The 14,774-nt window shown below is 41.3% G+C and overlaps 1 protein-coding gene across 3 annotated transcripts in view; it reads right to left on the reverse strand.

The window, feature by feature from the left end:
• The window catches only part of furina (furin (paired basic amino acid cleaving enzyme) a), a 63,814-nt gene extending 49,280 nt beyond the window's left edge, over positions 1 to 14,534 (reverse strand). For 2 of the 3 annotated variants that reach the window (XM_081709993.1, XM_035520215.2), the window contains exons 1-2: positions 13,784 to 14,534; positions 8,669 to 9,023 (exon numbers count right to left, since the gene is read on the reverse strand). In XM_081709993.1, the coding sequence (XP_081566119.1) occupies positions 8,669 to 8,845 (177 nt within the window). In that variant the 5' untranslated portion in view covers positions 8,846 to 9,023; positions 13,784 to 14,534. Of the gene's footprint in view, positions 1 to 8,668; positions 9,024 to 12,683; positions 13,338 to 13,783 lie in introns of those variants that run through there. The other variant, XM_027004499.3, reaches the window with a different exon arrangement.
• Between the last annotated feature and the right edge of the window lie 240 nt (positions 14,535 to 14,774).

Genomic DNA, 14,774 nt, shown 5'->3' on the forward strand with positions numbered 1-14,774 from the left:
GCATCCCTCACACAAACACACTCACTCCAAACAAAACACAGTCTTGTGGCCCAAACCTTCTGTCATTATAAAATAAAAATCTCTCTAATAAAGTGCAAGCCTAAGTGTTTCCCTGTTTGCTTCCTCACAGTCTCATTCATGTCAAGAAGTTATTGCTTCCTTTTAACCTTTGCGCAATGATTTATCTACATGACAGGCGGTGGGGCAGAGCAAGTACTCAACAGTCCTTGACAATTAAGACAAGGCCTCTGCATTAGCAATACACACACACACACTCACTCAGATCACACCAAACATCGCTGCTCAGCTAAAAGTGCCATACCAAGGAACAATTTTTTGTTGTTTTTCATTTTTTTGTCCTAGAGAATAAGAGCCAGTGTGGGTAGAAGGTGGTGACTGTGCTTGATGAGGGAAGCATTAAGTTCATACCTTAGACACATCTGGGTTTGGTTACAGGCCCTTCTGACTTGTCTGAAGCTCAACTTAATGAAGTTAACTCACTCACTGCAGGATGCCTCAGTGGATGAACAAACGAACACGCACACAGCCAAAAACAAAAACGTTTCCACGGTCCCAGGCCGCAGAAGGTTTGGATGACCACCTCAAACCCATTGTGGCAGCGGGAACTTTCTGAAATAGCCAGGTTGCACCTCGGGAACTGCTGATGAAATGTTTTTGTTTAGGAGTTGCAGGGAACAGACCACACCCCAGACATTCACATTATAGGTCAGCTTAGAGCTACGTTCAGCGGCACGTCTCGTGTTAGAGCTTGTCTTTTCAGCTGGAGGCAGATATCAGCTTCTCACAGCCATCACTCTGTGATGACAGTGCAGATGGGTCTTAAATGCCTAACTAGCTATTATCCTTTCAGCTTGATGCTCAAATCTTGTGTCTCCTGAAAAACAACAAAATTAAAAGTTTCAAAATAATATCTCAGAGAGCAGTGCTTTCTGGGATGAACAACTTACATTTACCTGACGCTTTTATCCAAAGCGACTTGAGCAATTGAGGGTTAAGGGCCTTGCTTAGGGACCCCAACAGTGGCAGGACTTGAACCAGCAACCTTCTGATTACAAATACCTTAACCACTGAGCTACCACTGGCTACCACTTACTTAAATTAACCTTTTCCATGTCACAAAATGTACAAATTAAAAGGTTTCTCCAGGGCAGCAGGAAAACTTTTGGGACCTGGGAAGGGTGCACAAAGAAACTGAATGCACAGGTTAGAAAGCTAATTGTGTGAACTAAAAGGAAGCCACAAGATTAGCCCTAAAACTAACATTTCCCCAAGTTTGGTGTACCCTTAAAATATATCCTCTGGTTTACTTACTTATACCATTCACATTTAGTGGACCAACAAAGTAAAAATGCAAGTACTTAACAGGAATTTAAGATGGAGAAAGACTTTTCATTAGCGGTTTTGAAAGCTGGGAGGAGTGGTCATTGAACATTGCGTCCGGGAGTAGTGGCGCCGTATAAAGTAATCCCAACCCTTGAATCTTGAGTAGACAGACCATATAAATGAGCACCAGATTAAAAAAGGTCAGCAACTGGGGGAGTACTGTGGAGAAGACAGCTGCAGACAGTTACCACCAGGATGTGCGGGTTGGACAGGCCACTGCAGGTTCTCCAACCTGAAGCTACACCAGAGGCCCGGTGCTGAAGCACTGAAGGGCTTAGGTTATACTTGCCAAAACCCATCACTGGGAGGGTGGAGAGCAGACAGCCCAGCCTTGAAGAAATGCGTATTAGTGCAATAAGTGAGTCAGAGATGAATTTCTCTCCCCTGTATCATGTTTTTGAACTCAATACCACCCAGTCGGTTGTGGAATGTAAGCACTTTGGCTAAAAGGTAAACAGCCATTTTATGTACAGAAAATTTGAATGCTTATGCTTCCCATGGTTTATTTAAATTTATCAACATCTCAAACCTTTTTTTTTTTTTAAAAGTGGGAAGTATAAATGACTTGAAATAAGGGTTATGCGATATTGTGTGTGTTACTGGCTTTTGCTAGATCAAACAACCTAAACAATGGCGTTTGTCTGACACTACAGCAGTAGAAATGCACTCAATTTTGCACTTCAAACAGAAAACATTTGAATTGTATTCCAAAAGTAAAATGAATTCCAATAACTTCACTTTGTAAACATAGGGTGTACAGACAATAAAGGCGTCCTAGACAGAATAAGTAGCCATCAACCAGAAATCCGAGCATCCCCTAAAAAAACCCCCAATAGACAGACACGGGTACAACTTCGCTGAAATTTTGAAAACAAACCACAGAAAACAAGCAGTAACTGGAATACAGGGTTCATTTTCTGTTCTGGCAGCACTATCATTTTTCTGCCAGAGCAGAAACATTAGTCAGAAATATGCACGTTATTGACAATGCTCCAAATTGGGAACCAGACAACTGTACAAAGATCAACTTAGCAAGAGCAGTGTTCTGCAAATGGCTGCTCCAAAAGTAGTACCCATGATTATTTTATAAATGACAGTCAATCCGCTCATTCTCTCTCCCCCCTACACCACCCCAAAAAGACAAGCCCACCTGGCCTCACCGAGACTCTAGCTTTGCCTGAGAATCGCATGTTCCCTGAGATTCATCTACAGGGGGGGTGCTGAAGCACAGTGCTCATAGAGGACTGGAAGCAGGGGCCAAAAAACACCCCCCCCACCACAAACACCACACACACACACAAAAAAGTCATCCCCCCAGTTCACAGCTACTCTGACAACTCATCTTCAGTGGTTCATTGTCATCGTCTCCCCACCCCAAACCCAATCTACAGACCTTGGTATGAAAGCTAACAAGAGAAGCATTAAAATAAGGGGGGGGAGGAAAAAAAAAAAAAAAGGCCAAAATAAATTCAAGGCCCTTGAACTGATACGTACGATGACCTAAAGAAAGCACTTGTGTAACACTGCTAAACCAGTCACACTGGGCTTGACAGTGGACGTGCCCGTTTCTCCACATTGCCTTATAAGCCATAGTCAAAAGCTCTCCAAGGGCCAATTATGTGCTCTGTAATGCCCCCGCACCACCACACCATCCCGAACACCATTCGAGTGCAGTCATTTTTGATCTCGAGACGTCTGTTTCACATTACCCACCAAAGCTCCATTTTTAGGGACAGGAATTTCTGTGAGCTAAAAAGGAATGGTACATCTCCCACAGATCCACAATGCTACTGCCACCATCAGAGAAGGCAGGGGCACCGGGCAGAAAACAAATCTCAGTTCCCATGAATGTTTGATTCGTTTGTATACTGTTCAAAATCAGAAGCATTCAAAAGGAAGCATAGGAATGCAGCTACTTATTTGTGGGGGTAGGTTTGGCAAACATTTTGCAAATGTGGTTCGATGGCTGTGTATGGAGACCCAAAAGCAGCTGTGCGTGTCTAAACTCCAGAGAATCCGTGGTGGTGTGCAGGCGTTTTCTAAACCAAGCAGAGAGCACCTTTTGGCAGGCAGTGTGATCAGCTTTAACAAACCGCTATTTTTAAAAATAGGAAAAATTAGAACAGCCAAGCTAGAAGTGCACCCAACAGCTCACAATGGTGTAAAACATCAGTACAACAACTGTGCCAACACATACCCGTGACACATTACTCCACACACCAACGCACCATGGACGAAAACGTAAAAAAAATAATAGAAGTCATCAGATTAATCTCATGACACTCGCAGTGTCCCCGAAACAAAAACTGCTTTCCTCCATTACTGATGTTAAAACAACCAAGCTGGAGAGAGGACGCAGTATGGTCCTAACAAGTTATAGATAGGGCCTACTACCCTAAAGTCTTTATGATCAAGGTGGAGACCAGTGATTAACCCAATATCTGGTATGATAACAGCACAAATCCTGTTCAAGAGGATATTGCTGAAATGCCACAACTAACCAAAGCCTAACCCTAGTCTCTGAAAAATTCTCCATGTTGCAAATTATAAGTAAAGCATGTCAGCATAAGAGATATACACTGTATATAATGAGTACATTGATTATCAGAATTGAGCAACAGAACTGGCACGGCATCTACAGGAGCAACAAGCAAACCCTCAAAGTCCAGTACTTGGAGGGAAAAAAAGCTGACTTGAACGGACGATAAAGTTCAATTTCTGGTAAACTCACATTTTAAATCCAATATTTGCAAAAGCTACAAGCAGAATGGCCTTCATAAAATGTTTTTTTTTTTTTTTAAGTTAATCAATGATACAATTACTAAATAATGGCTTCATATGCAATTAATTTTTTTTCCTTCTTTCTACAGGACAGCATAAAAGATCTGTATTTAGTATCTTGTAATGGTGGAAGAAAAGTCTCATGGGATAATGATGCATCATAAAAGCCTCAGCTGCAGTCTGTGATCTTGCTTTCTCTCTGCATGCTCCCAACACCTGCAACAGCCTGGTTTCACAGCTGCACAAATGCTACAACAGATCCCATTCTGGGAATCTAAGCCCTTGTTTTTAGACCGCATAGAAATAGCTTTGAACACAATCCTAAGAAACTAGCAAACTAATAAAAAAAATAAAAAAAAGAAGAAAGAAAAAAATGTGCGCTTAGTACATGATATGACCTGCCTTTGGTGCAGTAGCTAGATTATGAATTATGATGCAAGGAAAAATTAAATGAATTCTATGTAGTCCCTGTTAGATTCCATTGTGTCTCCATGCCTTTGTTCGTGACCAAGATCCAAACGTGTGAACTAGGTACCTCAGCGACACCTGACCCAACAAGCAGTAGGCTGGAGACCAGGTATCTATTGTTTTCCTGGATGCAGAAGAACGCCAGTGTACTTAAATGTCCTCCATCATAAATTTAATTACAACGCCTCTCATTACCATAACCAAGTTGCTTCATTTATTAATGCCCTCCTTTCAGCCTGAAGCGTCTCATGTCCCAACAGGTCACAGCCTAGCTGGCCTGACTTGGTTTTCTTTAATGGGATATTTTAATGTAGAAGTAGAGTGTGGAGGCTTGCATACTCCAGTCCAGCGGTTTATCAAACCATCACCCTCGCCTGATGGATTTCATGGAGTTAATGTGGCCCACACAAATGGTTTGCAGACAGCAGCCAGGATGGATAGATGCCATTTCAGAAAACACTGATTCAGCACAGCAATATTAGCACCTGACTAAGAGTTAGATGAGAATTCTAAAAAGCCATTCTGTCCATTTTATTTCAAGTTATTTTCCTAAATTAGATAATTACAAGTTTAAAAAATTTAATTCTATAACCTGCGCTGATTTTGCAAATAACTGGTGGGAAGGAGGGAACATGGCTGAACTTTCATAACAACCTGTCAAAGGTCCAAATGGAGTGGAAAGAGTTTGAAAGCCTCTGACTTCAAACTCGAACTCCGAATGTAGGTCGGGAATATCAACATATCTGACAAAGAACCCTCTCTTTTAGGGACTCCACAGAGTATCCTAAAAAATTAAGCATGTAGCAACTCATTACAAAAATGATACACTTCTAAAAGCTGGCCAGCAACACTGACAAAACAACTTGCCAAACACTGTGGTTCTGAGTACAGGGCAGGTGCAATTCCTATTTACGCAAAATGCAGTAGATTCCCAGCAAGAAAAGGTCAGAGCAAAAATAATATTAGCAAAACTGAATCAGACGTAGGCAATGAGCCTGAACCACGGGAGCACCTATATAACAAAACCATCTGGAGACCACATTCATATTCCACCCTGGGCATATTTGGTAAAACACAAGCGCTTAAGTTTTTACAAAAAAAAAGAAAAAGGAGTTGGGGGGGGAGGGCAGGATCTGTGTTAAGACACACCAGGACTTTTATTCCACAAACTTGACTCATGACTAAAAGCATGAGTTAAACATCAATTTCAAATCCCCGTGTTACGGCATTGAAGAGTTTTGGTTTAGAAGCTAACCCATTATAAAGCATCACATTAATTAGAGCTTGATTCCCTTCCACAGCAAAACAGACCTGCCCATCTGGCAACTCCAAAACAGTGATCAACTCCTTGCGAGATCCCAGCATCAGCAATGCAGCTGGTTATTACCAAAGTGCTATTCAGACAGTCCTACTCCATACATGAAGGGTACCAACAGACATCAGAAGTCAGATTTAAAATAAGAATAATAAAAATTTAAAAAAAAGGGGGCGGGAGAGTTATTTTATAGTACTTGCCTGCTGCTTCAAGACATCATTAAAATGAGAGGCATTTGGGTTTCTTGTCCTGAGGCAAATTCAGCCCAGAGCAGGGGCTGGAAGCTCTAGATTCCATCCATTACCAGTGGTTAAAAGGTGCTTGACTTGTAGTCAGAAGGTTGCTGGTTCAAGCCCCACTACTCCAAGTTGCCACTGTTGGGGCCCCTGAGCAAGGCCCTTAACCCTCAAGTTGCTTTGGATAAAAGTGTCAGCTAAGTGTAGGCTTTTTTTTGTGCACACAGTCTAGAAGAGGGAGATTGTGATGACATGTTTAATCAAATGATTAATTCAAGACAGTCTGCATTCATCAACCATTTTATTCCTGCAAGTCGCTAATTCATTAGCACATACGCCAAGAAAACACATTTTAAAAGACTTTTACTGAGCCATTTTTGTCCAGTAATTGTCATTTTGAGTAACTGCCTTTTTTGTTAGTTATAAAATAGGCAGTGTCATGTAGCAACAAAGTCCGACACCTAATTGAAGGTAATCTTACAACAATGACCTTTAACCTTGAAACTATGTTACTATGGTGACACTGGAACAAGAAACAATTGAAGGGGGAGTAGTCACAGAAATGGCTGCATTGTTGGCCCGCTAATCCTGTGTAGGCCTGCTACAATTGCACTTTTAAAATAGCAACCAGACAAACAAACGGTAGCCAATCAGGCAGGAAAATGTACGCATTTCATCACTCACCCAGAGTCTCATAACATGTAGGAAAGTTTATACATTTCCTACATGTATTTTAGGTTAAAATTTAGTGAGAAACTACTCACTACGCTCTTAAAAATAATTAAATAAATAAATAACTTTTATTAGAGACACCTTGAAGGTGAACAGTTCTGTGCCGTCATGCACATTGTGTGTTAGCCATCACCAAATTTCAACCGTCTCCGACCACAGGGCCACTACTGGCTGGACATGTTCAGGGGGTAGGCCATTCTCAACCCAGCAATGACACTGATTCACATAAAACCTCCAGTACCACTGGCGTGACAAATATTCAAGTGAGTGGCCTGCCACCCAAGAAGCATCCGGACAGTGGAGGCCCTGTAAGCAAGAAACATTCACATCTGAACAGGGAATAAGGGGGCAGGAAAACGTTTGCATGACCGACTCCCACTGTGCAGTGGCCTTGTCGCTTTGCTGGAGTTTCTGAAATGGGTCAAAGTCCCCTTCAATGGTCACAACTTTGGACCTGGTAAGATTGGGTCATATGAGCCTAAAACAAATACGTTGTTCAAATAATAGGAGCAGAAAGGACAAAGATTAGGTTGAAGTCTATGCTGCAACAAGATCTCGTTTGAGACATGATGGAACCATCCATCTTGCTCTGAGAAAGTGTATTGTACAGCCATGCATACATGGAAGACAAACTGAACACTGAAGCCTTGTTTTGTCAGTCATCTGTTCGGACTGCAGCCACCTTCACTGGAACGCAAAAGGCACATGATCAATAATGGCTATGGCCTTAAAGGGCTTCACTGTGTGAAATAGGGTTCTCAGGCTTTCTTTGAGTTTAGCACCCAACATGACGGTATGACATCTGCTACTCACTATTGGCACTGGCTGTAGTAGATTTACAGTAAGCAATAAAAAAAAAGGAGCTAGTGAATTAATTTATGGATGAACACGCCTGTAATGCAAAAGGTGCAGCCACCTTTGCATGTCACTGTGCGATTTAACGGCTAGGTAGCCTAAAGGAGGGGGGGGAAATATAAAAACAAACATTTGCACTTAAGTTACCGAGATATTCTCTTGCCATATAGGAACATTCATATATAAAAAATGGGGATGTCCTTAAAAACACAAACATTAAATTGACCTTGTTCAGGCCAAACAATGGTAAAATGATACCAAGTTTCACATGAAGGAAACCTGTCTGAGTGCAGACATTGTTTCCTTTTGTTCTCCTTCATATAGCTGGTGTTTAAACTAAGAAGCAGGAAGTGTTCACGGATTAGCATCCTGGAACATTTTTAAACACATTCTTGGACAAATTAACATTTCTGTACAAACAGTGGCACACATGCATGTTCCATGATAGAAAAAGCCACCATAGGGGAACAGGGGTTTTAGCTCACCATATTTCCAAGAGGAAAATGCAAAAACAACCTCAAAATCAATTTTTTTTCTTTAGTTTGAAGTATCAACTTAACCGAAACAAATTTCAGTTGCAATAACCCCCACCCAAAAATAAATAAATAAATAAACCACAATCCCACCACTTAACCCCTTCTGAGCCTTGAAAAGTAGAACAATGGAATGATCCAAATGAGTGTATTCTTAACTCATGTATAAATGTACCCATCGTTAGCATCAGTGCTTATAGAACTGTTATCAAGAGGAGAACTCAAGCTCTCCCTTGGGGTCCTTGACATCCTCTCTTCTTTACAGCTATCCCTTTTCTTTCTAGGAACACATGAAGCCTGAGCCACTCGGAAACCGGGACGACGAACAGACGCGCCATACTCACATTGCCGTGATTAATGAAGTTATGCTTCTTGGCTATCCGATTGGCTTCCTCCTCTCCCCCGGTGATGTGGACAGCCCATGTATTAGTGTAGACCTTCTCTCCTCGGGACGTCGTCACCTCAGAGATCAGGATGGCGAGCAGTGTGGTGAGCAGAAGGGAGGCCAGCCGACGATCCATCAGAGAGGGTGGAGGTCACTGAGACGGGGGAGGGAGGGGGGAGGTTGGGCGGTTCCTGATGTGACACGGTCCCTCAGTGGGACACCCTTCTGTCAGGTGCAAGAGAAGCTCAGGGCACATGAAGTGGGGCAGGGCAGAGGAGGGCGGCGAAGTGGAATCAGCAAAGCTCTGAAGTCACCTGGCAGGGCAGAGATGTAACGGTACAGAATGAGTCATCGAAATCACCAATGCACACAATTTGTGGTCCCTCAATGATCTCCAAGTCTAGGGCAGCAACTGTAATTCCTCTTTAGATATATGCAGCAGATGCTGCGCTTAGGTGATAAATGTTAAACAAATACCTCAGCTAATTAAACAGAACGACATTTTGGCTCAGTAAGGCTATACATAATATGCATCCAAAAACCAAAACATCACCAAAAAAAAACTATTGTCAGTTAATAAAAACCTCCCCGACTGAAGTGCAAGCCGTTTCAAGGTGCCTCTCTGCCTAAACCTGGAGGTGCCAAAAGAGCTAAAGCTGCAGGTCATCCATTATACACAGGACAATTGCTGCATAGCCACATAGCTTTCTAAGCATAACTGCAGACCAAAACACAAACGGCTGTAGATGCTTGTAGTAGTTGCAATGAATTTGACCCTACTTTTCTGTATAATGGTCATCATTTGCCATGTGTCTAAGGTGTGTCTAAACAGGTTAATGAGACAGGGCGGGGACAGGGAGACAGAACTGATTTAGTACTGGGCACAAAGACCTTAATTGCTTAAACCTGTATGTGCCTTGACCACCAAGCTGGCCAGTACAAACCATGACAAAACCAAATTGACTCCAAAGGCGAACCTTAGCAGTTCCCATTTTGAAAACCTTTGCCTGCTTCTTGTGAGTTAGAGTCAGATTTAGTCAGATTTGATTATGTCAGCAGTACCAAACTGGAAGTGGAGTATCTGTAACCATGAGCAAAGGCATCAACGCAAACGCCTTCACTTCACAGTTGACACATTATTGCCTCACTCACCGCATCCTGGGTATGATCTACATGCAAGAAAAATAAAAGCAGAGGGTTCCAAGGAACTCCTCAAAAGAGGGAAAAAAGGAAAGATCACAAAGAGCCCTGTGATCATATATGATCAAAGTACTGGTTACACATAGGCTTGGATTCTTCAAGAGTCTACAATCATGTCATTGCACTGGGGCCAAGTTTTACTTAAGTGAGGTGTAACTTGGGCATGCTGTGTGCTTAAGCAGCCAAGAACAGCACATGCCTATATTAAAAATGTCATTTATTGAATTAAACCAAAGCCTAAAAAGGAAACAAATACACATTATACAAGGATGCCCAGATATTTGTAAAAATTGTTGTGTGAACTTTTTTTCCTTCCCATATAATGCCCCACAGAATAAGAGAAGCAGTGCTGATTTCTACCACTCCCTGCAACAAACAGATGAAAGGAAGTAGAGAACACTGCAGCCAGACAGGTTCACTGTGTGTTCTTTTGTGCTAGTTCTTATGGAGCAGGTCAGAACATTAAGGCAGATATCTACCCTTAACAAAATAAGCACTCTCGAAGTTTACAGAACTCTTGACAGTTTAACTGCTCTTCTTAGCTCAATTACACTGAAGCCTACCTGATAAAAGGGAAACGTACTGAAAGTTAGATATGCACCCCCCGAGGTAGCGACAGCGTTTGAGCAGTTAAACAACCAAAGTACTCGTACTGTTCCTGCCCACTGCCTGTAAAACGAGCGCATTTTTGTCATTTGTCCACAGGGACTGCCTAGGACAGAAGTACAGCCTTTACCAGCACAATGTCAAAAGAATGCAGCTATTTATGCCTTTGCACTGGTTCTGCTCCAGCTCTACCTGTTCTGCCACTATTCAGCACTCACACATGATCAGCATGGCAGAAGAATAAAAAAAACCCTTGTTACAATAGTGTGAAGTACTATAGGAAATCTACAAAAAATAATCTGGGAAAGGATAATACCACAAATGGGACCAATCACTTTTTCAGGGATAAAGGTATCAGCAGTGCTCAATATTTGACAAAAAAAAAAAAAGGAAAAAAGCTCAAACAGTACAAGTAATCCAATAGTATGCTTAATTAACCTTAAGTATTTGAAACTTGTTTATCCAACACCCAATAGCTTTGCCACAACCATATATTTAACAATTCTGAGAAACAACCAGTTATTACTTAACTTTTATTAAGAACACATAGGCCAAGTACTGTATGGGCGTTTGTAGACCAGCAATTGAAGCAATTCAAACCCCAAGCTGAGCCAGACATACCTGAATACTTCAAATTTGAGTAAAAGGTTACATCAAGTCTGTAAATTCGACATTAAGCACAACTTGAGCTGTTTACTGCAAATAACTTCAATACTTTAACTCAAGGTTTTTTTGGTGCTTGTAGTATAACATCATACTATACAGGTCAGATGATCCAAAATAGGTAAAATTCCCAGCCAACAGACTACTGCAAGTCGGTGATAACTTACTTGAATCAAGCAGCATTTACGAGGGTAATGGGACTACAAACAAAACATGGCCAGATGTCATTTTTGACAAACTAGCAGCAAGCTGGATGAAGCCTACTAGGATGTATGAAGCAAATGATCTACCATGATCATCATCATCATCACCAGCCAGCTGGTCCATAATGAGGCACACTTAGTTTATTAGCCGATTAGCCATCAAGACCCTAATGTTACCTCATTGCAGACCATTTTTATTTTCAGACATACCACCACAATTTCTCTCTCACCTATAGGCTTCAAACACCTCAAACTATATTGGCAAGACAAGTTAGTAATTGTCAAAGACAAAAGGAATTTCCCTACAAACAGTAGCATTAAGAGCTAAGAAATGTACAAATACATTTCTAAAAATATCCTTTTTTTATACTTAGAATCACATGTAAATAGGAAGTAAATTAAACTACATTGTTTAGATCAATATCCAGACCATACTAAAATAAAATCTCATGATTCGGTTAAACCCAAGCATGTTTCTATTATAACTAGGCCTGTTAGTTTAATCAAATTACCAAGGCTGTATGAGTTTGACAAAGATGAGGACTGATCACTTTGATAATTGATGTATGGGGATTATTAATTAGAAATTATTAGTACACTTCAGCACAGTCACACCACATCAATAATTTGTCAGGCTCTCAAAGCAGTTCTAAAGTCTACAAATTCAACAAGAATATCTGCGACTGGTCAGAATACTCTCTGCACACAAGCAAATTGCTCATCATCAAATTACATTTCATTAGTAGAGCTTTTGGTAACTAAAAATGCTTCGGAGTGATACAACGATGGAATAAAACTCATTAATTGGGAGTCAGTCATACCTAATATACCTAATTCTGGTTAACATCAAATCAGGTCAGAATAATTGCTTATACGATACTGCAAAAGGGCTTGGTAGATTAGAGGTAAATAGAAGAAAGGTAAGCTTACATAATGAGCAATAGAAAGGAATAAAGGGAGTTGGAGGGGAGACTCTAGACTGACTGACATGCCCACAGATCTGCATACAATGCCAGGCACTATGATTATCCATACTACAATCATACAGCTTCTTTGTCACAAGATCATTAACACAGCCATCTCTATCCAAGAAAGACTAACTATAATACATCTACTTCGTTTCTGCCTACCCATGTACGGACAGAAAGCTAGCATCGTATACTAGTTCAGGAGTTAAAGAACAGTAGTTGAAAACACAAATAACTCATCCTTAGAGTTCTACCCCGTTTCTGTATAACAATAAAAGAAAGGGTCACCAAATGTTTTAGTGGGGAAAGAAAAAAAAATCAAGAAAATACTCACGTCTGTACGAAAGTTTTTGTTCGAATCAAGTCTGAGGCAAAAACTAGACAGAGGTGTGTACCTTCCCCGACATCCTTTTAAAGCAGTCCCGATACTGATTTCAAAGTACACCCACTCCTGTGACATCACCTGGGTTAGTCAACACTGCTTCAGTTACAAACAAGTCTGTGTATAGCTTAGACAGACTAGAAGACCATTTATAAAAACACGACTGGACGGTGAAGTTATTCTTTCCACGCCAATTCTTTTTAAAAAATGGCGGAAGGCAAATTTCTCAAAAACCAAGCACATTTCAACTGAAAACGGTCACTTCTTGGTCCAGTAAAGACTGATTCACAGTCAGGAATGAAACAGAAATGTAGTCCAAAAACCTAAAATATCAGGAAGCCAAACAGGAGGCAACAACAAAGATCAGATTCATTTCCTTTTCCATTTTCAACTCCATCTAAGGCGAAAAAATAAAAACGCGTACTGGATGAGGACAAAAAAGCAGTGGTGAAAGACGAATACAATTACTGCTTATTATTCTGAAGCCTACGCTGCACGAGAGGTGACGGTTGAATATTACTGAGAACATATCCGTTAACAGCCATCGCTTATGTTAAAAACCAGAAATTAAATTGCTATGAATTAATACCGAAACGAACTGCTCTTCATTAAGCTGCGGCGTACCCCATCGGCCCCACAACATGTAGTGTACTGTAGGATAGACGGAATCAACTCAAGAGCTTCACCACAAAACGGTTAAGAATTACTTGCAACCAACACAAACAAGAGCGGATTAGTTTAGGTAGCTAGCATTAATCTAGCCAACTACCTGGCTGGGATTTATCCCAGCTCAGAACAAAATCCGGCAGCTACCTCAGGATACATGTCTGTACATTTTAACTTGTGTGAGACTGGTGCCAAACGGCTTCTATTTTGGTTCAGTAATAACATTTCAGCTGAAGTATAATTAAACATATAAATCATCGGGACAGTTAAAGAAGACATCGATTGAAAAGTTTGATTTAGACCTTCGAGCTGTTACAAGTTTATTTAGCTACGGAACTGGTACTTTTATGAAGACAAGTCGTGGGGGGAACGGGACAAAAACTTACCGTTAACGTTTTTGGCAACGGCATTTAGTCGTGCAGAGTACGTGAAGTAACGTTACTTCAAGTCCGCTTCAGTTAGACTACTCTACCAACGCTCCCTTTCCCTACGATACTGCAGTGAGGTCGCTGGCCCTCGTCGTATCCACTTCTGTGTACAACACGCAGAAACTATTCGACGCCTGAAATGAGGTTGTCCCCGGTCTGACTGGGATTTCCTGGACGTCCTGTAAACGCTGGGAATCGTGTTCCAACACAGCGAAAATTCCCAGCTACATCAGCTAGCTTCCCAAAACAGGAGTCGGTAGCTGGGTTACACCGACAACGGCATCACGTTTCAATAGTTAAGATCGTCTGAAGCGCTGCGCTCAAGTGGCATCGGGATCTCGTGCGTAAAACGATAGCTCAAAGACGAGACTCGGACAAAAAAAAAAAAAAAAAAAGACAGCTACAGACCACACGGACAGCCCGAATATTTTCGCCTCCTCTTGGCACATTCGTATGGCTAACGTTACTTCATTACTCTGCACACACGCATCTACTGTACAATAGGGAAACTTTGCGATAGCTTTGGCGGCTCCATCTCACGTTATGCGAAGCAGGGACAGCACAGTGTCCGTTTTCAGTAAGTCACCTTTTGACCGAAATGCCAACATTGCTGCCAACACATAATAAATCGCCAGGAAACGGCGAATATAAAAATTAACAAAGACAAAATAAGACTCCCCTCCACGACCAGTAAAGAGAGGTGGTCCACACACGGATCCTCAGGAAATACGTCATATGCACGAACAGACAAACAACGTTTGGACACACCTACTAACGCTAAATCGATTTTCTTGCACCATCTACTGGATCAACGTGTACAATTCATTTTTCTAAAAGCCCCAAATTGTTAAAGCATACTTAATTTGAGCTTCATTGAATCTTTCTTTTGCCATAATCTAATCTAATATAACATAATTTGGCAGTTACATTTTGAATGGAGGAGCTAAGG

The sequence above is a fragment of the Electrophorus electricus genome, chromosome 3 (assembly GCF_041902795.1).
Source record: "Electrophorus electricus isolate QZ-2024a chromosome 3, ASM4190279v1, whole genome shotgun sequence".
Taxonomy (NCBI): Eukaryota; Metazoa; Chordata; class Actinopteri; order Gymnotiformes; family Gymnotidae; genus Electrophorus; species Electrophorus electricus.